At 43.1% G+C, this 25,874-nt stretch overlaps 1 protein-coding gene across 1 annotated transcript; it reads left to right on the forward strand.

The window, feature by feature from the left end:
- The first annotated feature begins 943 nt into the window (after positions 1-943).
- LOC110537454 lies at positions 944-24,728 on the forward strand. The gene is made up of 12 exons (XM_036939504.1): positions 944-983; positions 1,561-1,630; positions 6,651-6,771; positions 10,494-10,604; positions 10,777-10,825; positions 11,082-12,895; positions 13,128-13,161; positions 13,300-15,110; positions 15,262-15,310; positions 15,526-17,333; positions 22,341-22,377; positions 22,492-24,728. The coding sequence occupies exons 1-12, from the start codon at positions 947-949 to the stop codon at positions 24,726-24,728; spliced, it is 8,178 nt and encodes a 2,725-aa protein (XP_036795399.1). The 5' UTR covers positions 944-946.
- The last annotated feature ends 1,146 nt before the right edge of the window (positions 24,729-25,874 follow it).

Raw genomic sequence — 25,874 nt, forward strand, 5'->3', positions numbered from 1 at the left:
GTTTTTTTAATAGTTTACAGATGGCTAGGGGCACACTTCAACACTCCGACATCATTTACAAATGAAGCATGTCTGTTTAGTGAGTCCGCCAGATCAGAGGCAGTAGGGAGACCAGGGATGTGAATTTGACAATTTTCCTGTCTTGATAAGAATTCAAAATGTAAGTACTTTTGGGTGTCATGGAAAATGTATAGAGTAAAAAGTACATTTATTTTCTTTAGGAATGTAGTAAAGTAAAAGTCATCAAAAATATAAATAGTAACGTACAGATACTCCCCAAACCTACTTAAGTAAAAATACTTAAAAGTACTACCTAAGTACTTTACACCACTGGTCTGGGCTGAGGTAGTTCGTTTCACGTCTGTGCCTGGGCGGGGGGTTTGGCTTTGACAGAGTGGTGAATGAAGGTGCTTCTAACACGACAAATCCGGGGGGAGTAGGCGAACATAACGAGCATACCTGAATCATGAGTCCACTCTTCGCAGAGAGGCAGTCGCAATTTTTAACTCCGATCAAGAAAATTGACATTGTGACCGTTGATCAACGCTGGGAACGCAATAAAACGTGTGTGAGCGTTAATTAACGAAATAAAAATGTGCGTAAACACAAATTAAAAAGGTGCATAAACTGTGTTTACCCGCCACTAAATCCCAAATGGGTCTATATACAGCCTAAAACAATGCTTGCACAATCGTGTACATGTTCCTACAAGCCAGAATGTTGAATAAATTACATTTAAACTTACTCTACGGATTGTCTGCACGGTTTGTCCTTCCCCTGCTGGAAATTTGAGATCAAATATCCACAGCAAAGTAGCTAGTTATTGTTTACCAAACTTTTTAGAGGGTGGGTAGGTATAGATGGGTAAGCTGACAACGTCACGAAAACAATGCGCATGCTTCAGTGGAGCAGAAGTCCGTGAGTTGTTGTGATTCTGGATGGCCAGATGGCTACAACAATGACAAACTGCCATGTGGGAAATCGTAAGTGACTCGTTTCATCTTGTTTTTGATACCATGTCTTGTTTTGAGGTATTTTTACGGTTTCATATCAATACTAATAGCTAGCAAACCAACAACTATAACAATGTATTTGAGACAGATGCACATGTATGTTTTCAATAAGCATTGGATACAAAATATAGTTAAAAATCTACGCCAACCCCATCTGTTTTGCCCCATAGTTGCACATGCGTCGGTTTTGTTGCTGAACAACCAAACCGTCTATAGGGGTCGCCAGCTTGTAGTCCTAAAAAACATTAGTTCAGCCATTCCTATGGGGAAAGTAGGATTTTATGTTAACCTCAGACTTTATGTTTAACACAGGCTTGCGAGATCTTATACGTTTTGTTCTATGACATTATCAGTCAGTCAGTTAACATGATCTTTATGATTTATGAACCCTTTTTGTGCTTTTACATTTTTTTTACATAAATGCTGCAAAATTCACAGTGACTGCTGATGAAGATTTATCTGCAAACAAAATGTATAAGATCTCTGAAGCTTGTTTACTACAGACCATCTTTTTTGGCATTTAACCAAAAACTCAATTTCCCCATAGGTTTTGTCCAACGAACCATGGTGGAATTAGCCATTACTATTGCTCTCTATATGACTCATTCTGCACAGAGGTAAAGTTTGTTTTATATTGGATGTTTGGTTTTCTCTTGTCAATAGCTATTGAACAAGGCATGCCAGGGCAAGTTGTATATTCTGTATCAGGGAAGGATGGAGAACAATCTGTCTTCAAGAGAACTGAATCCAATAACATTTTATTGGTCACATCATATGTCATACGACAGGTGTAGACTTAAGTGAAATGCTTACATACGAGCCCATCCCCAACAATGCAGAGTTAAAAAGTAAGACAAATATTTGCTCAATAAAAAATGAAATAGCAACACAATAACAAGACTATATACAAGGAGTTTTGAGTGTATTTAAAACTAACTTTACTTTGGTGCCGAACCATATACCTACCGGCTTTCTAAGAAGTTCTGTAAACAATACTTTCCCGTGGATATTTTGTCTACATTTTTGGGCAGGTGAAGGACAAATCGTACACACAACCAGTAAAGTTTTTAAATGTAATTTTATTCAACATTCTGACCTGTAAGGAACATTTACATTATTTTGAAGGCATGAGTTTCCGGCTGTAAATACAAATGTTGCATTACAGCTTGTTTAATCAGACTTGCTAGCAGGCTATCTAGCTTTGATATAGCAGGTTACACCCCCTCCCTATGTTGACGATAGTCCAAATACACTCACAGGCCGGTTTATTAGGTACACCACCCTCTTCAGGGAAATTGTTCTCTCCTACTGACAGTGAGTCACGTGACCGTAGCTTGCTATATAAAGTAGGCAAACAGGCATCAAGCATTAAGTTATGGTTCGATTGAACTTTATGGGCAAAACTAATGACCTAAGCGACTTTGAGCGTGGTATGATCGTCAGTGCCAGGCACGCTGGTTCCAGTATCTTAGAAACGTCTGACCTCCTGTGCTTTTCACGCACGACAGTGTCTAAAGTTGACCGAGAATGGTATGACAAACAAACAAAAAAATCCAGTCAGCGGCAGTCCTGTGATCGAAAAACAGCTTGTTAATGAGAGGTCAAAAGAGAAGGGCAAGAATCATGCGGGCAACAAATAGGCAAATAATGGCGCAGTGCAACAGTGGTGTGCAGAACGGCATCTCGGAACGCACAGCTGGTTGATCCTTGTCATGGGTGAGCTATTGCAGCAGACGACCACGCCGGGTTCCACTCATATCCGCTAAAAACAACAAGTGGCTCCAGTGAGCATGCGATCATCAAAATTGGACGATTGAGGAGTGGAAAAACATTGCCTGGTCCGACGAATCCCGTTCACTGTTGCATAATGCTTATGGCAAAGTCAATATTTGGTGTAAGCAGCATGAGTTCATGACCCCATCCTGCCTGGTGTTAACGATACAGGCTGGTGGCAGTGGTGTGCTGGTGAGGATATTTTCCTGGCACACGTTAGGTCTCTTGAAACATTGGGTTCCACGACCCAAATAATTCAGGCTGTTCTGTAGGCAAACCGGGGTCCAACCTGGTACTAGATGGGTGTACCTAATAAAATGGCCACTGAGTGTATGTTGAATCAATGCATCAAGTGTGTGAGTGTCATGAATATAAGCTCCCCGAAAATGGTGATTCAAAATTTTACCTTACAGAAGTCAGGGCAGGCCTAGCCCCACAAGTTTGTCATGTATACAGTTAATAACTGTAAGCACAGTTATTTTAACCATAACATTGTCTTAACATTGTAGAAGCCTACCAGCCGCAAGATGGCGCTATTATTCCTTTTACATTGTTTGTCTTCTTACATCCGACTTTAATGTGGCCATCCGATAATACACTCACGTCCCCCATGAACCGGCTCGTACGTAAAACATCCTTCATTCAGGATGCGTCGGTTTCCTCCTTAACTCAGGTTAATGACTCGTCAGTGGGAAATTGTGTACGGTCTTAATAAAACACCATTTTCCCCGCCCGTTTTCGGATTTTCTGACAACTCCCAGATGTTACACACAGCGTCCGTTTACCCCTGTCTGAATGCGCACCACAACATCAGGAAGTAGTATTAGCCACTGTAGCATGGTGGTGGAAAATGTTTTATTAAGACAGTATACATATTTTGCCCGTTTTCTTTTCCCACTGACAAGCCATTAAATCGAGTTAAGGAGAAAACCCAACGCCTTTTCAGCCTTGAATGGAGGATGTTTTATGTACGAGCCGGTCCATGGGGGGGGACAGGTGTATTACCGGCTGGGCTCACTGTGTCGACACCTAGAGGTCGTACAACATCGGGAAGAACTATGCACTCTAAGGGTCTCTGCGCTAGAGAAGCATTGGAATTAGAGGTCAACTGCCCCTAAAAAGCAACTTCTCATTTTGAAAACGGCATATGTGGCATTGATATGAGTCAAAACATTTATTCTAGTGTCAAAATTGACTACAAAGTGTAAATGGGATCATTTGGCAAGTGTCTTCACTGACATTTTTAACCTGTCCCTGACCAAGTCTGTAATACCTGCATGTTTCAAGCTGACCACCATAGTCCCTATGCCCAAGAACGCCAAGGCAATCTGCCTAAATGACTACCAACCTGTGGCACTCTGTAGCCATGAAATGCTTTGAAAGGCTGGTCATGGCTCACATCAGCACCATCATGAGAAACCCTAGACCCGCATCCTAGTCAATTTCTTCAACCAATGATCAATTCTATATAATTATCGAACATACATTAGTAATGGAAAGGAAACACTCTGTTTTAAGTATTAAAATGATCCTTTAGTAATACAATTGTAGGCAGAAGTTGGTACAGAGTACAGTATATGATAGCTCTCCCCAGGTTCTGCAAAATGACTAGGACATCCTGTAACTCATATAGCCTCTTCCAGTCCTCCTTGCGTGAGTTTCCCTGGCAACAACATTATAATAAATCTAACCTCCACCTGACAGCAGGAACCATCTTCTCAGCAATTAAAAGCTCAGAAGTGGGTTTGACCGAAACTTGATCTTTCATCACAAGTATAGGTTCATAACAAGGTGAACGAGTCCAAGCATCTTCTGACTGGTGGCTGTTTTCATCAGGCCTGCTGCAGCCTTGTTCTCAGAAAAGCAGTCGTATTCTCAGAATCTCAGATAGCCAGGTGGGGCCCAGACAGGAGGAGTATGTATGAACGTAGGAGGGTTCCGCCTTCTGATAATGTCTGAAGGGCACAACACTCAAACAGATGTTAATACACACACAGAGATCTCAGAGAAGACCTTACAGTTTATCATAACACAATTTGTTAACCCTTTAAAAGGTATGAGGCCTTGGTTTAACCCTCTTCAAGATCCACAGATGACGCAATCTCAATTGCACTCCACACTGCCCTTTCCCACCTGGACAAAAGGAACACCTATGTGAAAGTGCTGTTCATTGACTACAGCTCAGCGTTCAACACCATAGTGCCCTCAAAGCTCATCACTGAGCTAAAGAACCTGGGACTAAACACCTCCCTCTCCAACTGGATCCTGGACTTCCTGATGGGCCACCCCCCCAGGTGGTAAGGGTAGGCAACTTCACATCTCCACGCTGATCCTCAACACGGGAGCCACTCAGGGGTGTGTGCTTAGTCCCCTCCTGTACACCCTCGACTGTGTGGCCAAGCATGATTCCAACACCGTCATTTAGTTTGCAGACGACACGATGCTGGAAGGCCTAATCACCGACAACAACGAGAGCCTAAAGGGATGAGGTCAGATACCCGTCAGTGTGGTGCCAGGACAACAACCTCTCCTTCAACGTGATCAAGACAAAGGATTGACAGTCCAGACAGGCTACTTTAGGAAACTTTCTGAATGAACATATAGGCCTATAGAGAATCCGCAAACTCACACACACAAACCGGTAAAAGGACCCTTTAATCAAAGCCACCAGCGTATGTCAGACACTAGCAAATATTTCTCCTTTCCTTAAAACGTAGGGTAACTTGGGAAAACCACTTTGTCACAATTTTTTTGAACCCTTTCCCTGGATGTAAGTAGTCTTGATCAACAAAAAATTGTTTCTGTGTCATCTCAACTTTTTAAGTCACTCTATCAAAACAATTTTGAGGTACATTGATGTGATATTTTGTCATTCAGAAAGATTTATTTATATATGTAACGGATGTGAAACGGCTAGCTAGTTAGCGGTGGTGCGCGCTAAATAGCGTTTCAATCGGTGACGTCACTTGCTCTGAGACCTTGAAGTAGTGGTTCCCCTTGCAGAGCGGCTTTTGTGGAGCGATGGGTAACGATGCTTCGTGGGTGACTGTTGTTGATGTGTGCAGAGGGTCCCTGGTTCGCGCCCGGGTATGGGCGAGGGGACGGTCTAAAGTTATACTGTTACATACAGTACCAGTCAAAAGTTTTGACGCCTACTCATTCAAGGGGTTTTCTTTATTTTTACTATTTTCTACATTGTAGAAGAATAGTGAAGATATCAAAACTATGAAATAACACATGGAATCATGTAGTAACCAAAAAAGTGTTAAACAAATTACAGTACAGTACAGATGCATGATGAAATTCGTTACCACAATGCTGTTACTGGGTGTAGGTCCACTTCACCTACTGTAGTTCAATAACCAAAATATATTTTTCTCAAACCAAAGGTTTCATATAATAGCTGACACTTCATTCCATCTGCAGACATATTTGTATCTTAGTTCTGAGCATATTTAAGATTTGAGGGAAAACTTGGTCATGCAAAAAACTGAGAATGTCCCGAAATTCTGTCCCGAAATTCTGTTACCTATCTTTGCATCTGCACAGTTCTTCCAGTAAATGCGTTTTTGTAAAAATGTCTGTGTAATTTGTATTAAAAGTAGGCCTTGTTCATAGAGTTGTATGATTAGTTTAACTTTGAAATAAATGTTTTTGTTTGGCATTTTGTGTGAAAAAAAATCAATCTCAGTGTAAATCCATTACCGTGGTTTACGGTAGTAGACCTACCTTCCATGTCGCTAAACAGTCACAAGACGGTTTGCTAGTGATATGCAGATAGACCTTTTCATCGGTCTATAACATGGGGGCAGGCCTATCCTTATTGCAGTTTTGAAATCTAATCCTGTGAATTTTTCCTTTCAGATGTAAACAATGGTTAAATAATTGTCATCGATCTGACTTGGAGCCAAAAACCCCTGAGGAGTTACACAATTCCTTCCAAATTTGTGCAAATCATTTTGAGCCTTCCTTGATTTGTCGTGACGTAAGTATTATTATTTACTGAAGAGACCAGTTATCAAGGGCTGAGAATTGCCAGGGACCTAGCAATAATATATTATCACGATACTTAGGTGCCTATACGAGTAATATTGCAACGCTCCCAATTCTATATATATTGCAATTCGATCCTGCGATTTGATGTTGCAAACATATTGATGCAAACACAATATATTCTATCTTAATTCTGAGCAGATTAAGATTTTGGGGGGGAAACTTCTGCTCAATATCTGTCTGCTGCAGAGAGATTTTGTTTTGATCAGTCATGGAAATAAGTGTTGAAAACATGTTATTGGCTCACTTTTTTTTAAAGATGGAGAACAAGCTATAGGAGGTACAACTGACTATCGCTACCTATGTTTGTTTGTCTTTTACAAATTGATGCCTGGAGTCAAAGTATTGATGTAATATTGTCCAAAATAAAATTGTGATATGTAATAATATATGATATGTAATAATAGATAGATTTCCCCCCCATCACTAGTTACAGTGCATCCTGAAAGTATTCAGACCCCTTCCCTTTTTCTACAGCCTTATTCTAAAGTTGATTAATGAAAATGTTTCCTTCATCGATCTACACACAGTACCCCATAATGACAAAGTGAAAACAGGTTTTTAGAAATGTTTGTGAATGTATTAAAAATTAAAACGGATACCTTATTTACATAAGTATTCAGACCCTTTGCTGTGAGACTCAAAATTGAGCTCAGGTGCATCCTGTTTCCATTGATCATCCTTGAGAGGTTTCTACAACTTGATTGGAGTCCACTTGTGGTAAATACAATTGATTGGACATGATTTGGAAAGGCACACACCTGTCTATACAGTGGGGCAAAAAAAGTATTTAGTCAGCCACCAATTGTGCATGTTCTCCCACTTAAAAAGATGAGAGAGGCCTGTAATTTTCATCATAGGTACGCTTCAACTATGACAGACAATATGAGAGAAAAAAAAATCCAGAAAATCACATTGTAGGATTTTTAATGAATTTATTTGCAAATTATGGTGGAAAATAAGTATTTGGTCAATTACAAAAGTTTATCTCAATACTTTGTTATATACCCTTTGTTGGCAATGACAGAGGTCAAACCTTTTCTATAAGTCTTCACAAGGTTTTCACACTGTTGCTGGTATTTTGGCCCATTCCTCCATGCAGATCTCCTCTAGAGCAGTGATGTTTTGGGGCTGTTGCTGGGCAACACGGACTTTCAACTCCCTCCAAATATTTTCTATGGGGTTGAGATCTGGAGACTGGCTAGGCCACTCCAGGACCTTGAAAGGCTTCTTACGAAGCCACTCCTTCGTTGCCCGGGCGGTGTGTTTGGGATCATTGTCATGCTGAAAGACCCAGCCACGTTTCATCTTCAATGCCCTTGCTGATGGAAGGAGGTTTTCACTCAAAATCTCACGATTCATGGCCCCATTCATTCTTTGCTTTACACGGATCAGTCGTCCTGGTCCCTTTGCAGAAAAACAGCCCCAAAGCATGATGTTTACACCCCCATGCTTCACAGTAGGTATGGTGTTCTTTGGATGCAACTCGGCATTCTTTGTCCTCCAAACACGACGAGTTGAGTTTTTACCAAAAAGTTATATTTTGGTTTCATCTGACCATATGACATTCTTCCCATCTTCTTCTGGATCATCCAAATGCTCTCTAGCAAACTTCAGACGGGCCTGGACATGTACTGGCTTAAGCAGGGGGCTTAAGCAGTCTGGCACTGCAGGATTTGAGTCCCTGGCGGCGTAGTGTGTTACTGATGGTAGGCTTTGTTACTTTTGTCCCAGCTCTCTGCAGGTCATTCACTAGGTCCCCCATGTGGTTCTGGGATTTTTGCTCACCATTCTTGTGATCATTTTGACCCCACAGGGTGAGATCTTGCGTGGAGCCTCAGATCGAGGGAGATTATCAGTGGTCTTGTATGTCTTCCATTTCCTAATAATTGCTCCCACAGTTGATTTCTTCAAACCAAGTTGCTTACCTATTGCAGATTCAGTCTGCCCAGCCTGGTGCAGGTCTACAATTTTGTTTCTGGTGTCCTTTGACAGCTCTTTGGTCTTGGCCATAGTGAAGTTTGGAGTGTGACTGTTTGAGGTTGTGGACAGGTGTCTTTTATACTGATAACAAGTTCAAACAGGTGCCATTAATACAGGTAATGAGTGGAGGACAGAGGAGCCTCTTAAAGAAGAAGTTACAGGTCTGTGAGAGCCAGAAATCTTGCTTGTTTGTAGGTGACCAAATACTTATTTTCCACCGTAATTTGCAAATAAATTAATTAAAAATCCTACAATGTGATTTTCTGGAAATATTTCTCATTTTGTCTGTCATAGTTGAAGTGTACCTATGATGAAAATTACAGGCCTCTCTCATCTTTTTAAGTGGGAGAACTTGCACAATTGGTGGCTGACTAAATACTTTTTTGGCCCACTGTATAAGGTCCCACAGTTGACCGTGCATGTCAGAGCAAAAACCAAGCCATGAGGTTGAAGGAATTGTCCATAGAGCTCCAAGAGAGAATTGTGTTGAGGCACAGATCTGGGGAAGGCTACCAAAAACTTCTGCTGCATTGATGGTCCCCAAGAACACTGGCCTCCATCATTCTGAAATGGAACAAGATTGGAACCACCAAGACTCTTCCTAGAGCTAGCTGCCCGGCCAAACTGAGCAATCAGGGGAGAAGGGCCTTGGTCAGGGAGGTGACCAAGAACCTGATGGTTTCTCTGACAGCTCCAGAGTTCCCCTGTGGAGATGGTTGTCCTTCTGGAAGATTCTCCCATCTCTGCAGCATTCCACCAATCAGGCCTTTTACCGCAGTAAACGGCACATGTCAGGAACATCTCTGGAGAGACCTGAAAATAGCTGTGCAGCGACGCTCCCCATCTAACCTGACAGAGCTTGAGAGGATCTGCACAGTAATGGGAGAAACTCCCCAAATACAGGTTTGCCAAGCTTGTTGCGTCATACCCAAGAAGACTCGTGGCTGTAATCGCTGCCCAAGGTGCTTCAACAAAGCACAGAGTAAAGGGTTTGAATTCTTATGTAAATGTGATATTTCAGTTTTTTTATTCTTAAGAAATGTGCAACATTTAAAAAAAAATCTGTTTTTGATTTGTCATTATGGGGTATGTTGTGTGGATTGATGAGGGGGGAAAACTATTGAATCCATTTTAGAATTCGGCTGTAACTTAACAAAATGTGGAAAAGGTTGAGGGGTCCGTAAACTTTCCAAACGCACTGTATATTGCAAAAAAAAACATTAATTTTACGTTTTCAGTCAGTTATATTGTTCAGGAATAGGGCAGAGTCTTGAGTTACAGATGACCTGTTCAGGTGGTGACTCATCTATGCATTAGCAAATAGACCCATTGACCGGGTTTGGGATGTAGGCTATGTCATACTATGTATGGCTGACCCTGTAAAACGACACATTTCATAAAATATCTTGCACACTAGAAATAATGTCTTGTCACATTCTTAGGGGAATCAAAAACTATTGTAGAATAGGTTTCCCACATACTGTGTTACGTGATGTGTAAGTCATATAGACCTTTGTTGGGACTAGCTTAATCATAGTGCACTAGGTCTATCTGAAGACCACTAGTAGGTCTGTATTAAAAGGTCATGCTTCTCCTTGTAGGTTCTTACTCTCAGGCATGCAAAAGAGTGGCATTGAAATTGTTATAATTATTTGCTTGTTTCTTTTCCAGAGCACTTTAAGAACATCCTTGAAAGAGGGTGCTATTCCAACCAGATTTGATTTTACAAGCCATTTGAACAATCCATCAGGCCACAAACGGAATAAAAGAATAAGAGAACCTGTAAGTATTGTCACGTTTAAAACACACACGTGGTTTATAGTGTCCCTTATAAGGTCATGACCCTGAATGTTGTACCCAATATAGTCATCCTAACCTGATCTCAGTAAGTGTATAATCTGATACTATTGCATTAATTCCAGTTTACATCTAAGTATGTCTTTAATCCATTTAGGCTGAGGCAGAGCTTGCATCCTTGAAGAAAGCTAAAGGGGATTGGTTTGGTAAATCTATTTCTTCTCATTTGTTGTTTGTTTTACCATAAGAATAAAATATTTCCATATTTGGCCACTCGCTGCAAAATTATATATATTTTCCTACCAGAAATTATGTGTAATTGGGTAGCAACTAGTAGTGCATAGTAATGTGGTCTGTATTGTCATAGGCTATATGTTAAGTTAGGAAAGTACACCTTTTGATAGGGTATTTGTAGAAACACTTTTTTTCAATTTCTTGTCCATGTTTTCTCCTTTACTACAGAAGATGATGCTCCATCTGAGGTGAAAGATAAACCAGGAGAGAATAGCGCAACATGTGATTTACAGCAAGAGGAACAAAAGAGAGAGGATGTCGCTAACTCCAAAGCAAAGGAAATCCTTAAAGTCTACTTTAAGGAAACCCTTGCCTTCACTGGATTCAGCATAGGGAACGATGCAAACCCCAACACAGATGAACCGATGGGAGACCACAGAGGACAACAGTCTCTCAACCCCATCTGTGTTGAAAAAATCGACCAGAAAGAAGTCCTCCAGTTCAGTGAGGACCTCATGCGGGAGGAGATCCGGAACAGTTTGAGGTTGGCACGCTTTTTCTCCATCCTGCTTCAAGATGTGACAAACATAGAGGGAAAAGATCAGATCCCAGTTTTCATCAGGTCCGTCACCGTGGCAGGGTTCCCCCAGAAACACCTCATGGGTTTCCTGCCCTGTTATGCAGATGCTGAGGGTCTGTTTTACATGCTGCTCTCAGAAATTCGGAATAAGTGGGGGCTGCGGATGGAGCATTGTCGAGGACTTACCTACCTGACCACAGGTGGTTTATGTCAGAAAATGAAGGATCTCACCAGCAGGATTCTGCAGGAGTTTCCTCAGGTAGTGCTAGCACCTAGTGACCCATATGCCTTTAACATGTGGCTAATCCGCTCCATGCCCATACCTTATATCCAGAAGGTTGTGAACACAGTGGAGGACGTTGCCAAAATAATTAGAGGATCCCCAGATCTTTGGGAAAGACTGGAGGTGAAAATCAAGTCTTCATACAGCCACCTTAAAGGTGAAGTGGACAGGATCATAGAGGCTTCCCAGAACACCTGGGAGTATGGTGTTGATGCCTTCCAGACCATGTTGGACATTCTTGAACCATTCCTCGCCTGCATCAACGAGGTGTGCTCGGCTGCGAACGCAGACACCGCTACTTGTGAGCAGATGGCCAAGCTCAAGCCGATCCTGAAGAACTTCAATTTCATTATCACCCTGGTTGTTCTGAAGAATACCCTCTGTTGCGTGAGTATCCTCAACCCGAGTCTCAGGGGAGCCATCAGCATCAGCAGCACCTTGCAGTACACAATCTCCAACGCCTTAAAGCTGGTCAACAAACATCTGCAGGAGATCGCAATATTCCACAGGAAGTGGTTTTCTGATGCAGTGGGCAGGGCTAAGAAGCTGGGAGTGGAGGTTGCTAGGCCGGATGAGAGCTCACCTGAGACTGGCGAGGCAGTTGCAACTGAAACCCCTCTGGAGGATTTCTACAGAGAGACTCTGAGCAGGCAGATCTTACAGTACCTTGTTGCGGAGGTAAAGAGGGTGTTCAGCACGGAGATGGTACGGATTCTGAGATGGCTCTCATTGGTGCCGTCTTACATGGCTGACCACAATTTCAGTATCCGCAGGGATAAAGTGGCGGACGCAAACTTGAACAACCTCGCTCGGCCCGACACCTTTTACGATGAGCTTGGTTGCTGGGAGGTGAAGTGGAGACATGCCAGCAAGCGGAGGATCCTGCCCACAACAGTGTTTGCAACATTGAAAATCCCAGACATTGCATTTTACCCAAATGTGCAGAGCCTGCTGAGAGTTTTGGGCACCATCCCCTGTGTGAACGCAGAGGCAGATGTGTATGGGCAGTACAACATGGTGCTGGAGCGGTACCAGTCTTACCTGAAAGCCACACCGGAGGATAAGAGACTGTGCAACATGGCATTTGTCTATGTCAATCAAGACGTGCACTTCAATGTGGAAGACATGGTTGAGTCCTATGTGGAGAAGCATATTGACATATTGCAGTTTTTGCATATGGTACGTTTATTTAAATATAACAGTTATTGTGTTCTTGTTGTTTTTAAAGTCTTTGCACCGCAATCAAATAAACTGAAGATTTCAAATCATTTGAAAAACTAAACAAAATTAAAGTACTGTAAATGGATGTTGGATATTTCTTAACTTGTTTTCTTACTAATATTTGCATTTGTAGGTTTCAGTTACTGAACAAAAGCGTTATTTTGCTAATGCTTTTATTTTCTGTTCATAGGATGATGAGGTAATAGAGATGCAGCCTGACGCTGGTAAGGAAGTACAATTATTAATATAATAATTGTATAATATTTATTGCAGTATTGTGTAAATATCCAAATATTTGCATTAATACCTATGTTTTATTAATTATTCCTTCTTGGCTCATGCTCTTCACTGCTTTATTTCAGAACCTGTCTCTGAGAATGATGGGAATCACACTCTAAAAGAGAATGTACAAGAAACACAAGAAGAACCACAGGACATACCCTCTGAGATGGAGACCGAGAGAGTGGGGCAACCGAAACTCCCAGCCACAGAAACTAATAAGGAGGCACTCAAATCTGCTCTGCAGGTTGCTGTGACAGCTGCATATAACAGCCAGAGCAGACAGCCTGGTGAGGCCTCTGCTGAACAGGATGGCGAGGTGGAAGACTCATTGAAGTATGTGTCAAAGTCTGAGATGGAAGAAGTTCTTAGAGTATGCGAGGATGCTGTCAGGGAGGGAATTCTTGTGGAGGTGGGCACTTCCTTTTTTTCTCTGTTCATCGACCGTGTTGTGAAGTTAGGGGAGAAAAAACATCTTCCTCTCTTCCTCAGGTTTGTGGACAGTTTTGATGTCATGCGATTGGAGCTCATGGGATTTCTGGATGTGGATCTTGACTGTGATGCCATGTCAGAGCGCATATTGGAAATTGTCACCAAAGAGTGGCATCTCGATTTGTGTTACTGCAGAGGTCAGGCCTACCTAGGGTCCGGTGATGTCTCCTACAAGCTGAAAGCATTTGCCTGCAAAATCCAAGAAAAGTACCCCCTTGCAATATGCACACACTGCTCTTGTTACTCATTTAACATATGGTGGTCAAAATCCACCCCTGTGTCATCAGTCAAACGGGCCCTGGATGTTTTTGAAGAGGTTTTGATGTTTTTTGGGAGCATGCCTATGCTTGAGAAACAACTGGATCATGTCATTGCATTTGGACTTAGGGAAAGCTATGAAAAGGTTCAAGAATTGCAGGGGAAGTTCTGTACCGTCTGGCAGGAGAAGCATGATTCCTATGAAGTTTTTGTGCAGATGCTGGAGCCCCTTGTCGAATGTTTGGAGAAAATCAAGAGCAACCCACAGAGGTGGAAATCCTCATTCTCTCTAAAAGCTGGAGCACTGCTGCGTTTGATAAGGGACTTTGATTTTATTGTGCCCATGGTAGCCCTGAAGAACACCTCGTCCTTCACCAGGGAACTGAGTGCAGGACTCCAGAAGGATCATTTCAGTGCAGCATCCCAACTCTGCCAGATCAGTGGTATAGTGGCTACTCTTAACAGGGTCAAAACAAACATCAAAGTATTTCACCAGAATTGGTTTGATGAAGCTTGTGCGCTCGCCCAGAGTCTAGGTGTGCAGATAAAAGTGCCTGATAATTCCTCTGCGTCCAGGGATAGCATGATGAAACCAGCTCTGTATTACAAAGATGCACTAAGTGTGCCCCTAGTGGACAACCTCACCAATGCTGTTAAGGATCATTTCTCTGAGGACCACAAGGAGGCCCTAAACTTCCTCTCCCTGGTTCCCTGCTCTGTGACTGTGAGTTACATGTTTGAGATCCTGAGGTCAAAGCCTCCTCTCTACGCCAGTGATCTGCCTGACTCCGACAACTTCTTCACTGAGTTGTGCTGCTGGAGGGTGAAGTGGAAGACCAAAGTTGCATCCGTGACCATCCCAGACACTATCTTTCAGACTCTCCGTCTGCCACTCATGCAGTACTTTGGGAACATCAACACACTGCTGAGGATCATGTCTGTGCTACCCAGCACAGTACTGGAGAACTGTGGGGAAGTGATGCGCCACAAGATGTTCCAGGAATACCTGAGGAACACCAGCCCCAAGGACAGGTCCCCATGTCTGGCCATGCTGCAGGTGGGAACCAACTTCAGCAGAGATCTGGACCGGATGGTGACTAAGTGCTTGAAGGTCACTCCGCAGGCTTTAGAGGGCATCTGCTTGGTAAGTTTTCGCTGTTGAAATAAATGTCCATGATTATTACTTTGTCTAATACGTTAAACCTATGTAGTCTTTCAGAGCAGCCTATACTGAAATGTTGTCATTTTAAAATAAATGATTTCCTTTTAATGTCTTTTTATTTTATGTTTTTTAGGATAAAGAATCCAAAAGTCTGATGAAGAACTCTGAAGCCAACATGGAAGGTATGTTATAGAAAATATTTGTTACAATGAATCCCCATGTGACTATGTAATTGTAAGGTACTAAATATGTAATAACACTTACCATTTAGTATGTCGGTAATATGGATGGACCTAGGTTTTGTCAAGTGACTAAATAAATTAACTCTCTCTGATAGAAAATTATAGAACTTGAACTGAGTAAATTGAATTCAATAATTTAGCTGTTATATTTTCAGTCGATCATGGCAAAGATGGAACAAAGGACCTTGAGAATCAGTCTTCTGACAAGAAAGAGAACCAGGAAATGAAAGCGGTGGATGAGAATGGGCACACTGGAGATAATCGACAGAGTTTGGAAATGGTTTTCAGACTGGCTGCACGTCTAGGGAAAAAGAAGTGTCAGCTCTCCGAACTCTCCAAAGAAGATCAAGTCCTTCTCATCCAGGATCTCGGCCTGTGCCACTGGTTTGGAAGAGATGGCAAGTTCACGCTTAACGTAGGAGAGGAGGAAATGGTAGAGCTTCTCACAAAATCCATCAGGGAAGTCATACTCTTAGAAATACAGGAGTCCCCCTTCTTTTCTCTTATCACAGATAAACCTGTTGTAATTGCTAATAAGAGCTATCTGCCTGTCTTTGTCAGATATGTTGGGGAATGTGCCCCCAAGGTAGAGCTCATTGGTTTTTTGCGATTTTTTGAAACCTGTGACGTTGATGTTCAAGTCAAGAATCTTTCAGCAACTATAATCGAAGACTGGGGATTGCCGATGAGTCAGTGTCGTGGACAAGCATTCATGCGCATGGGCTCAGGTTGTCACAGCCTGAAGAAGATGTCTTTGGAGTTCCTCGAGAGCTATCCTCTGTCTGTCATCACACCCAGTGAGTCTTGTGGTCTTGCCTGTTGGCTAGCAGGAAGTGTACACTGCCCACCTGTCACAAAGATGCTGGGAATTGTGGAAGATCTTCTACTGTTCTTTGACCAGTCACCTGGTCTAGAGGCAGAGCTAGCACAGGCCGTGGATGGGTTACTGAATACACCTCGGGAGGCCTTGGAGGAGATTCCAGAAACCTGTTGCTCCAGGTGGAAGAAGAGGGAGGACTTTTTTGATCTCCTAGTCGACACATTGGAGGGAGTCTTGAGTTGCCTGGATTCAGTTAGTTCCAGCGCCACGGGCACTATGTCGCTACATGCACAGGTCCTCGCCACTGCTTTGAGAGAGATGGATTTTGTCGTCACACTTGTAATCCTGAAGAACGCATGTTCTCCTCTTCGAAACTGCAGCACTGTTTTCCGCTGTGGTAACCCTGCTGACATCATCTGTGAGGTGGAGAAGATCGTACCAATCATAGAGACACTGAACAAGATGTTGGAGAACATAAGCACTGTACACACACCTTGGTTTGAAGAGGCATTCCAACTAGCATCCAAGGTGGCCCCTCAGCAAGTATGTTTCCCAGAGGAAGCTAACTCTTATGAGTCTCCAGAGGTGTACTACAGGGACAACTTTAGTGTTCCTGTACTGCGCTGCCTCATTGACGAAATGAAGTACAACTTCTCCGACAGTCATTTGAAAGCCTTGAAGCTCCTGTCTCTTCTTCCCACCTGCAATCCACAGCCCATTTCAGAGCCAATCCGCGCAGAGTCCACAGATAAGCTATACAGTCTCTACCTGTCTGACCTCCCTGATCCTGACACAGTAGAGCAGGATATCAGTAACTGGGCCACAGTGTGGAAAGATAAATATCAGGACATGTCACCACCAGCTTCTATCTCTGAGATACTGCTTCACCCAGAATCTCAAAGCCATCCCACAGTGACAATGCTGCTCAGACTGGTGGCTGTTCTACCGAGCGTCAGTATGGAGTGGGACCTGATGAAGACCACCCTGAACTCCATGAGGGCTCTGCTGAAGAGCACTGTCTGCAAGGGCAGCAAAACCGACACCGTGATGCTTCTCATGCATTACCCAACTGTTCAAAGACTAAGGGAGGTCATTGAGAAGTGCATCGAAGTTGACCCAGAAAGCATCCCATGTCTTGAGCAGGTAAATTAAAAGCAATACTCATTCTACCATTCCAAAGCTGATGTTTTAAGGACTGATTTTATTGATACACAGGTTTTTGTCTGCATAGAAAGTCTTGGACGGGCCACTTAAGTGTTTTTTTTCTTTCTCGGGCCGCCTATGTCCAAACGGTTAAAAACAAAAATCTATATACAGTACCAGTCAAAATCTTGGACACACCTACTCATTCCAGGTTTTTTCTTTATTTTTACTATTTTCTAAATTATAGAATAATAGTGAAGAGATCAAAACTATGAAATAACACATGGAATCATGTAGTAACCAAAAACGTATTAAACAAATCTAAATATTTTATATTTGAGATTCTTCAAAGTAGCCACCCTTTGCCTTGATGACAGCTTTGCACACTCTTGGCATTCTCTCAACCAGCTTCATGAGGTAGTCACCTGGAATGCATTTCAATTAACAGGTGTGCCTTGTTAATTTGTGGAATTTCTTTCCTTAATTCATTTGAGCCAATCCGTTGTGTTGTGACAAGGTAGGGGTGGAATATAGAAGATAGCCCTATTCGGTAAAAGACCAAGTCCATATTATGGCAAGAACAGCTCAAATAAGCAAAAAGAAACAACATTCCGTCATTACTTTAAGACATGAAGGTCAGTAAATCCTGAAAATGCCAAGAATTTTGAAAGTTTCTTCAAGTGCAGTTACAAAAACCATCAAGCGCTATGATGAAACTGGCTCTCATGAGGACCGCCACAGGAAAGGAAGACCCAGAGTTACCTCTGCTGCAGAGGATATGTTTGTAAGTTACCAGCCTCAGAAATTGCAGCCCAAATAAATGCTTCAGAGTTCAAGTAACAGATACATCTCCACATCAACTGTTCAGAGGAGACTGTGTGAATCTGGCCTTCTTGGTCGAATTGCTGCAACGAAACCACTACTAAAGGACACCAATAAGAAGACCAAGAAACACGAGCAATGGACACTAGACCGGTGGAAATCTGTCCTTTGGTCTGGTCTGATGAGTCCAAATGTGAGATTTTTACTTCTAACTGCTGTGTCTTTGTGAGATTAGGTGAACGGATAATCTCTGCGTGTGTGGTTCCCACCGTGAAGCATGGATGAGGTGGTGTGATGGTGTGTGGGGTTGCTTTGCTGGTGACACTGTCAGTGATTTTATTTAGAATTCAAGGCACACTTAACCAGCATTGCTACCACAGCATTCTGCAGCGATACGCCAGTCCCGCTAAGCGTGAACCAGATGGGATATCATTTGTTTTTCAACAGGACAATGATCCAACACACCTACAGGCTGTGTAAGGGCTATTTGACCAAGAAGGAGAGTGATGGAGTGCTGTATCAGATGACCTGACCTCAAGCCAATTGAGATGGTTTGGGATGAGTCGGACCGCAGAGTGAAGGAAAAGCAGCCAACAAGTGCTCAGCGTATGTGGGAACTCCTTCAAGACTGTTGAAAAGCATTTCAGGTGAAGCTGGTTGAGAGAATGCCAGGCGTGTGCAAAGGGTGGCTACTTTGAAGAATAGTTTCACTTTTGTGGTTACTACATGATGTACTATTTCATAGTGTTGATGTCTTCACTATTATTCTACAATGTAGAAAATAGTAAAAATAAATAAAAACCCTGAAATGAGTATGAGTGTCCAAACTTTTGATATATACAGTGAGCACCATAATTCATTGGACAGTGATCTTTTTTGTTGTTATTATTTTGGTTCTGTACTCTAGCACTTTGAGTTTGAATGGATACAATGACAATTAGGGTGAAGTGCAGACTGTCAGCTTTAATTTGAGGGTATTTTCATACATATCGGATGAACCATTTAGAAATCATAAAAGCTTGTATACATAGTCCCCCCGCCCATTTCCGGGCATCAAAAAGCATTGGACAGTTTAACATAACGTAGAATAAAGTATTCATTGTTAATATTTGGTCGCATATCCTTTGCATGCAATGACTGCTTGAAGTATGCGATGCATCGACATCACCAGATGCTGGGTATCTTCCCTGGTGATGCTCTGTCAGGCCTGTACTGCAGCCATCTTCAGTTCCTGGGACTTATTGCCTTCAATCTCTTCAGCATGTAAAATGCATGTTCAATTGGATTCAGATGCGGTCAAGGATTTTCCACTTTTTGGCCATCAAAAACCCCTTCGTTGCTCTAGCAGTATGTTTAGGGTCATTGTCTTGTTGCACGATGAAGTGCCGTCCAATGAGTTTGGAGGCTAAAGAGAGAGCACAGTGGTCTTCCTCAGTCTACCGGGTCTTTTGACATAATTGAGTTCACCGGTTGTTGTTTTTTCTTGTTAATGATGAACCAAACTGTTGACTTGGACATGCCCAGGGTTTTTGCAATGTTCCTGATTGATTGATTTTCATTTCTGAGCCCTATTACGGCCAGCTTCATTTGCATCGACACTGCTGTCTTCCTCATGTTGTCACACCCCAACAACAACCTCCAAAGGCAATAGCAAAGTCTATAATCAATACTATTCGTCAACAGCTCATTCACTAAACACAAAAATGAATACACCTGCCTAACAACACACATCTGTGAAGCCAATTCAACAAATACTTGTAGTACCTTAAAATGGGGGGACCATGTACAAAAGGTGCTGTCATTTCTAAACGGTTCAGTCGATATGTATGAAAATACCCTTAAATTAAAGCCGACAGTCTGCACTTCATTGTCATTGTATCCTTTCAAACTCAGTGCTAGAGTACAGAACCAAAATAACACAAAAAATAATCACTGTCCAATGAATTATGGCGCTCACTGTGTGTGTGTGTGTGTGTTATGTGTATATATATATATATATATATATATATATATATATATATATATAATGGTGCAAAAAAGTATTTAGTCAGCCACCAATTGCGAAAGTTCTCCCACTTAAAATAATGAGAGAGGCCTGTAGTTTTCATCATAGGTACACTTACACTATGACAGACAAAATGAGAAGAAAAAAATCCAGAAAATCACATTGTAGGATTTTTAATGAATTTATTTGCAAATTATGGTGGAAAATTAGTATTTGGTCAATAACAAGTTTATCTCAATACTTTGTTATATACCCTTTGTTGGCAATGACAGAGGTCAAACGTTTTCTGTAAGTCTTCACAAGGTTTTCATACACTGTTGCTGGTATTTTGGCCCATTTCTCCATGCAGACCCCATCTAGAGCAGTGATGTTTTGGGGCTGTTGCTGGGCAACATGGACTTTCAACTCCCTCCAAAGATTTTCTATGGGATCTGGAGACTGGCTAGGCCACTCCAGGACCTTGAAATGCTTCTTACGAAGCCACTCCTTCGTTGCCGGGCAGTGTGTTTGGAATCATTGTCATGCTGAAAGACCCAGCCACGTTTCATCTTCAATGCCCTTGCTGATGGAAGGAGGTTTTCACTCAAAATCTCACGATACATGGCCCCATTCATTCTTCCTTTACACGGATCAGTCGTCCTGGTCCCTTTGCAGAAAAACAGCCCCAACGTATGATGTTTCCACCCCCATGCTTCACAGTAGGTATGGTGTTCTTTGTCCTCCAAACACAACAAGTTGAGTTTTTACCAAAAAGTTATATTTTGGTTTCATCTGACCATATGACATTCTCCCCATCTTCTTCTGGATCATCCAAATGCTCTCTAGCAAACTTCAGACGGGCCTGGACATGTACTGGCTTAAGCAGGGGGACACATCTGGCACTGCAGGATTTGAGTCCCTAGCGGCGTAGTGTGTTACTGATGGTAGGCTTTGTTACTTTGGTCCCAGCTCTCTGCAGGTCATTCACTAGGTCCCCCTGTGTGGTTCTGGGATTTTTGCTCACCGTTCTTGTGATCATTTTGACCCCGCTGGGTGAGATCTTGCGTGGAGCCCCAGATCGAGGGAGATTATCAGTGGTCTTGTATGTCTTCCATTTCCTAATAATTGCTCCCACAGTTGATTTCTTCAAACCAAGCTGCTTACCTATTGCAGATTCAGTCTTCCCAGCCTGGTGCAGGTCTACAATTTTGTTTCTGGTGTCCTTTAACAGCTCTTTGGTCTTGGCCATAGTGGAGTTTGGAGTGTGACTGTTTGAGGTCGTGGACAAGTGTCTTTTATACTGATAACAAGTTCAAACAGGTGCCATTAATACAGGTAACGAGTGGAGGACAGAGGAGCCTCTTAAAGAAGAAGTTACAGGTCTGTGAGAGCCAGAAATCTTGCTTGTTTGTAGGTGACCAAATACTTATTTTCCACCATAATTTGCAAATAAATTCATAAAAAATCCTACAATGTGATTTCCTGGATTTTTTTTCTCATTTTGTCTGTCATAGTTGATGTGTACCTATGATGAAATTTACAGGCCTCTCATCTTTTTAAGTGGGAGAACTTGCACAATTGGTGGCTGACTAAATACTTTTTTGCCCCACTGTATATATATCTATCTCACACACACACACACACACACACACAAAAATTGTTTTTCTTTGGGGTGGGGGGTGATTAATTATTTTTGTGTAAAATTAAACCACAGATATAAAGTATGTAGAAACGATAATGGACATGTACATATTGAAGTAAGTTCATCTTTGAGAACAAATCACCAAAATAAAAGCATGACAGTCAGGGGGAATCTAACATTTTAACTCCGGAGTATTTGTCATGGGGCCCCCATATATTTAGTTTTGTTTGAATCTCTTTTTTTGTAGAATTGCATGTAATTTGCTTTAAAACGGCTACATTTTGTCACTGCGGCCAACAGGAGGGCCTCCTAAAATTTACGGTCATCGACCACACCATTTGCCAGGCCCATGTCCACACCACCACCTAAGCCCCATTTTGATCCAGAAAATCCCTGGTATAGCATACAATTATTTTATTCATGAATTGTCCATTTTACAAACAGACAGATAATAACAGTAAACAATACAGCAAGATCACCCCCCCTATCCCCTGGCAAAGGAGATATGCATAGCAAATAAATGTGTTTTAAATGTACTCAATTCTGTTATGTAATTTAGGTGAAGAAACAAATGAAAGGTCTGAAGCTGGAAAGTGGTAAGTGAATGTTTAAATCATGAAGATTCATCATGACATTCTACATGAACCATGTAATAGTAGAGTGAAAATAAAGGAAAGAGGGGTGTTTATTGAACTGAGTGTGTGTTTTAGATTTCAGAGCTTTTGATGTAAACCCTGATGAGAGACATGAGCAGACAGTTGAGGAACACCAAGCTGATATGGCAGAACAACCCCTTGCTGGAGAGTTGCAAGAGGAGGACGGCGTGCTGATGGCGGAGGACGGCGTGCTGATGGCGGAGGACGGCGTGGCGCTGGTGGCGGAGGACGGCGCGGCGCTGGTGGCGGAGGACGGCGCGGCGCTGGTGGCGGAGGACGGCGCGGCGCTGGTGGCGGAGGACGGCGCGGCGCTGGTGGCGGAGGACGGCGCGGCGCTGGTGGCGGAGGACGGCGCGGCGCTGGTGGCGGAGGACGGCGCGGCGGAGGACGGCGCGGCGGAGGACGGCGCGGCGCTGGTGGCGGAGGACGGCGCGGCGCTGGTGGCGGAGGACGGCGCGGCGCTGGTGGCGGAGGACGGCGCGGCGCTGGTGGCGGAGGACGGCGCGGCGCAGGAGGGCGCGGCGCAGGAGGGCGCGGCCCAGGCGCAGGAGGGCGTCGCCCAGGGGCAGGCGCAGGACGGCGTCGCCCAGGGGCAGGCGCAGGACGGCGTCGCCCAGGGGCAGGCGCAGGACGGCGTCGCACAGGGGCAGGCGCAGGACGACGTCGCCCAGGGGCAGGCGCAGGACGGCGTCGCACAGGGGCAGGCGCAGGACGGCGTCGCGCAGGGCGCCGTTGCCCAGGGGCAGGCGCAGGGCGGCGGCGCGCAGGACGGCGTCGCACAGGGGCAGGCGCAGTACGGCGTCGCACAGGGGCAGGCGCAGGGCGGCGTCGCCCAGGCGGAGGATGGTGTTGTAATGGTAGAGGACAGGGTCGTAGGTCAGAGGCAGGCTATGTCTTTCTATGACCCACCTGTGCGTGAGGAAATACTTAAGGAACTCTGGGACTCACAGTTCTTTACAATAATAACGGAACAGGCGGTTGAGATTGAGGGACAGCTCTATGTCCCCCTGTGCATCAGGTACTTGGACAAACAGGACACTCAATGCGAGGAGACTGTAGCTTTCATCCCGTTCAGCCAGGACACTGCTGTCTTGGCTGATGCTATTGAAACAGCCCTATCAGAGAAATGGGGGCTCAATATGGCATACTGTAGAGGGCAAGCTTTGCTAAGTGTTGGTGAGGTAGGATCTCGGATGAGAGCTGTATCTGCTGTAATAGCCCAGAAATACCCCCTGGCCATGCAAATGGTCAGCTCTGCTGTGTCTCTGAATGTGTGGCTAGCCAGGTCATCTCCTGCAGTGGCAGCAGCAGACTGTGCAGTGTCTGTAGAAAACATGTTACAGTGGCTCACAGAGGATGCAGAACGACAGATCAAACTGGAAGAGGTGATCATTGCCATATTCCAACATGATGAGGGGAAGGGTAATGAGCTTAGGGACAAGCTTATTAAGAACTGGGAGAAGAGTCATGATATGCATGATTTGATGGTAGAGCTCCTGGAGGTAGTCATGCTGTGCTTGAATGAGCTGAAAAGTGAGGAGAATAGCTTAGGGAGTGGCCAAGCACTGCTTTACTTCGATAAAGTCAGACGTTTTGAGTTCATCTTCACGGCTGTCGTGCTGAAGAATGTCCTAAGCTCGACCAAAAAGCTGAGCCAATCTCTTCAAGGAAAACCCCTAGATGTGTTGCTAGCTATGAATAGCTTGCCCGATCTCCTAACTTCCCTCAATGAATTGAAGAGCAATATCGACACACATCACAAGGCCTGGTTCAAGGAAGCTGTCTCTTTAGCTTCCAAGCTGCAGATAACGTTGTTGCACTCTGCGCTGCTAGAACCCCTGAGTCAGTTTTACAAAATGGCGGTGAGTCAGAAGGTGATAGAGCACTCCATTGCTGAGGTCAGTGAGTTCTTCACAGAGAAGGTCCTCAGTACCCTGAGGTGCCTGGAGATTGTGCCTTACGCCATGTCGAAGCTAGAAAACAGCAGTGTAAATGCTCACGTTTTACGCATGTACAAAGATGACATGCCTGACCTGGTCTCACTCCCAACAGAGATGAAGTCTTGGAGAGAGAAGTGGTTGGATCCCATGTCCGGGTATCTTCCAGCCACTGTACTCGACACTCTGAAGGCATCAGACATTAGGAGCTTTAGTAACATTGAAACCCTCCTAAGACTCCTGGTCATCCTACCATTTTCCCGGAGGGAGAGTACCTTCAGGCAGGGAAAGAGAAGCCTCCAGGGGTTCATACAACAGGAGACCAGGTCTCTTTCTGAACTTCATCCTCTGTAAATAAGTTTATGTTCCCTCAAGCTCTTATTAGCATCAAGCAGGTTTCTGAGTTGGTGTCCTATACTGCTGACCCACTGTACCCTTGAGTAAATGTCCAACCTAATTTAGGTCTCAAACATTTTAACTTACTAGAAGACATTTCCCTGTATACATGAATGATCTAAATCTTTTGGTCATTTTATTCATTGTTTTTTATTATAACATTTTTTGTTTTAAGTTGTTTGGATAATTGTACTGCCTAATGGGACCAATGTCTTGACAAAAAAAGCAATGCTCACCTGAGGGTTACCAATGCTTGTGTGCCTTTATGCAAAACTAACAGTCAACCCCATGAATCATAAAAATACAGATGTCTGAAAATGACAGTCCCATCAGGCTTTTTGAAATAACTTTTGTTTGTCAGCACCAAATAACATTGGACTGAATTTAAGAATCACTTGCATCAATTCACTGTCAATAAGTTGTATCATTCTCTTCCTTGGCACAAATAGAAATGGTTAGTTCAATCATGTAGATGTATTTTATGATGGTTTCTTGTCTAGGAGAGTTCATTTTCTGTAAAGAATTCTCCAAATACTGTCTCCTTAAGAGTTCAACATTTCATATATATTTGTCAAAAAATGAAAATAAAGTTCTAAAAAGACTCAATGTTCTTATTGTATGACTTCACATTGCTGTAGCAGGCATACCATCGTGAATAAATCAATGTTCTTATTGTATGACTTCACATTGCTGTAGCAGGCATACCATCGTGAGTAAATCAATGTTCAAAGCAGTCACAAGAGGGCGACATTATTTTGGCAATTAATTTGGAATATATTAAGAGTCCCCTTTATTGATCAAGAGAATGTTTGATTATAAAGCATATTTTATTTAAATAATTTGAGGGGGGGGGGGGGGGTTGGACTTGCAGCTGACTGCTCTGTTGAGGATTGGAGAATGTAAGCATTACCACACCTTTTGATATGGGATCCAAAGCCAAATAAACCATGAAGCTTGCTGTATATCTTACCGATTTGTAATCTTATTGGGAAATCTCAAACATATGAACTGGTTTAGACAACAACAAAAGGAAGTATCTCATCTCATAATTGCTTTTTCCTCCCATTATGTTGCTTTTGATTCTTTACTTTCTACAAATTTTAA

The sequence above is a fragment of the Oncorhynchus mykiss genome, chromosome 12 (genome assembly GCF_013265735.2).
Source record: "Oncorhynchus mykiss isolate Arlee chromosome 12, USDA_OmykA_1.1, whole genome shotgun sequence".
Classification (NCBI taxonomy): domain Eukaryota; kingdom Metazoa; phylum Chordata; class Actinopteri; order Salmoniformes; family Salmonidae; genus Oncorhynchus; species Oncorhynchus mykiss.

Excerpts from the sequence above, each read along its gene's own strand:
- LOC110537454 (XM_036939504.1), top strand. The coding sequence starts at position 947 with ATGGCTACAACAATGACAAACTGCCATGTGGGAAATC. Across the intron at positions 15,311-15,525 it reads CTCTGAAGCCAACATGGAAG|TCGATCATGGCAAAGATGGA; the intron begins GTATGTTATAGA and ends TTATATTTTCAG. Across the intron at positions 17,334-22,340 it reads GCATCCCATGTCTTGAGCAG|GTGAAGAAACAAATGAAAGG; the intron begins GTAAATTAAAAG and ends TATGTAATTTAG.